At 48.1% G+C, this 2,714-nt stretch overlaps 1 protein-coding gene across 1 annotated transcript in view; it reads right to left on the reverse strand.

Annotated features, from left to right (window-relative positions):
• Positions 1 to 2: 2 nt before the first annotated feature.
• Ezhip (EZH inhibitory protein) overlaps positions 3 to 2,714 on the reverse strand; it is a gene marked incomplete at its 3' end in the record, with an annotated part of 2,894 nt that continues 182 nt past the window's right edge. The window contains exon 2 of the mRNA XM_031371857.1: positions 3 to 1,394. Coding sequence (XP_031227717.1) covers positions 3 to 1,394 — 1,392 coding nt within the window. The remainder of the gene's footprint in view (positions 1,395 to 2,714) is intronic.

The following is a 2,714-nucleotide window of genomic DNA, read 5'->3' on the forward strand; positions in this document are numbered from 1 at the left end:
TCAGGAATAAAGGCAGGCCAACAGCTACTACTAAAATTAGCACTGGAGACAGAGCTTAATGAGGAGCCCTGCTCTGATGACCTATTGAGGGAAAAAGGGACACAGGAGACCTCACTGGGGGATGAGGAGGAAGAACTGGTATCTTCATTATACTGCACAGGGAAAGGATAGAGCCTACCAGGAGGAGAAGGGGAAGAGGCCCGCATACGGACGGGGCGTTTTGGAGGAGAGCCTGCCGGTGCTAGCGAGGATCTCCTTGGAATTGCAGGCCTAAAGGTGGAAAGGCTTGCTTGTGGCCGGCTGCTAGGGCCAAGTTCTGGGTCAGGCTCCGGCTCTTCCTCCGACTCCAGCTGCGGCTCCATGCTTAGTTTTTGTTTGCGTTGGTGGTCAGAGTCGAACCTGGGTGCACTGCGGCTTCGGCTTCTGCTCTGTGTTGCACGGCTGCTTCTATCAGGACTGGACCTCAGGGTAGTGTGAACAACAGGAACCCGTGGGGTGGCCCGAGGGCGCAGATTCCAGCCACTGTGGTGGGCTTCAGGGTGAACTTCCGGGCTGACCTCCGGCGCACTGCTCTGATGACCAAAGGTTACGACTCGTGAGCGGAGAACCCAGCCTTCAGGGGTCCCACTGCCTCTGGAGTCAGAACCAACACCAGGAACCTGCAGAGTGGCCTGTTGACTGAGTTCGGGGCCAGCAGGGGTGGAGTGGCTGCTCCCAGCACTGCTGGACTCAGGTACACTGCTGTGAAGACCAGAAACAGCCCGAGTGGCTGGGCTGAGGGCCTTAGGGGCTGGAGTAGACACGTAGCCTGCCTTGGCTGTACTCCTGAGGGTAGGCCCCGGGGATTCTAGGTTCCCCACTGAAAGTCCAAAATGGTGGCTGCTGCTAGGCTGAGAGCTCAGAGAAGGTGGTGGTTGAGGCGTACGCGGCAACTCTAGAGCTTCTGGAAGCTGAGGCCCACCTGCACTTTGTGTAGTTAGGTTTTGCTTGGGCGGCTTCCTCTTCCTATTGCTCTTTGTTTGAGCTGGGGGCCCGCTGCCGCCACTGCCGCCATTGCAGCCTTTCGGGCTTTCGCCTACCTCTCTCTGGCTTCTCGTCATGGGCCTAACGCGTCCAAGTTCTATGTCTGGGCCACAGCTACCCTCAGGGTCGAGATGCTGATTCTCAGGCACAGAAAATGTCCCCGGGTTTTCACCAGCCGCGGAGGTGTCGTCGGCTGCTGTGGCGGCCGCCATTTCCGCTTCGAGGCTCTGGAGAGCGAGGCCTGCCGCTGAGGCTGAGGCACCACTGCGGGCTGTGGGACCTGAAGCACCTTCGGCCTGAGCCTCGACCTCGGCCTCGGCCTCGACAGTGTCTCGGAGTGCCTCCAGCTCCTTCTCTGGGGGTGAATATGAGGCCAGTCAGAGACAGCAAAGCCAGTTAACACCAGAGATAACCAAATGGCAAGATACAAGCACAAGAACATAAGCAACAGAAACCAAGGCTACGTAGAAACATCAGAACCGAGTTCTCCCACCACAGCAAGGCACAGATATCCCAAGACAACAGAAAAGCAAGATTGATTTAAAATCGCATCTCATGATGATGATGATGGAGGACTTTAGTTAAAACATACATAACTCCCTTGAAGAAATGAAGGAGAACACAGGTAAACAGGTAAAAGTCCTTAAAGAGGAAACACAAAAATCTCTTAAAGAATGACAGGAAAACACAAACAGGTGAAGGAATTGAACAAAACCATTCAGGATCTAAAAATTGGAAATAGAAAAAAATAATAAAATCACAAAGGGAGACAACCCAGGAGATAGAAAACCTAAGGAAGAGATCAGTAGTCATAGACTCAAGCATCACCAACAGAATACAAGATAGAAGAGAGAATCTCAGGTGCAGAAGATACCATAGAAAACATTGACACAACAGGCAAAGTAAATACAAAATTCAAAAAGCTCCTAACCCAAAACATCCAGGAAATTCCAGGACACAATGAGGAGACCAAACCTAAGGATAATAGGTATAGAAGAGAGCAAAGTTTCCCAACTTAAAGGGCCAGTAAATATCTTCAACAAAATTATAGAAGAAAACTTCTCCAACCTAAGGAAAGAGATGCCCATAAACATACAAGAAGTCTACAAAACTCAAAACACATTGGACCAGAAAAGAAATTCCTCCCATAACATAATAATAAAAACACGAAATGCACAAAACACAGAAAGAATATTGGGAACAATAAGGGAAAAATTTCAAGTAACATATAAAGACAGACCTATCAGAATTATACCAGATTTCTCAACAGAGACTATAAAAGCCAGAAGATCATGGACAGTTGTCAGACAGATCCTACAAGAACACAAATGCAAGCCCAGGCTACTATACCCAGCAAAACTCTCAATTACCATAGATGGAGAAAGCAAGGTATTCCAAGGCAAAACCAAATTTACACAATATCTTTCTACTAATCCAGTACTACAAAGAGTAATAGATGGAAAGCTCCAACAAAAGGAAACTACATCCCTCCAAAAGCAAAAAATTAATCTTGTCACAACAAACCCAAAAGAAGGTAGCTACACAAACATAATTCTACCTCTAACAACAACAATAACAACAAAAGCCCAGGAAGAAACAATCATTAGTCCTTAATATCTTTTGACATCAATGAAATCAATTCCCCAATAAAAAGACAGAATAGCAAAGTGGATACATGAACAGGACCCAGA

Source organism: Mastomys coucha, chromosome X (assembly GCF_008632895.1).
Source record: "Mastomys coucha isolate ucsf_1 chromosome X, UCSF_Mcou_1, whole genome shotgun sequence".
Classification (NCBI taxonomy): domain Eukaryota; kingdom Metazoa; phylum Chordata; class Mammalia; order Rodentia; family Muridae; genus Mastomys; species Mastomys coucha.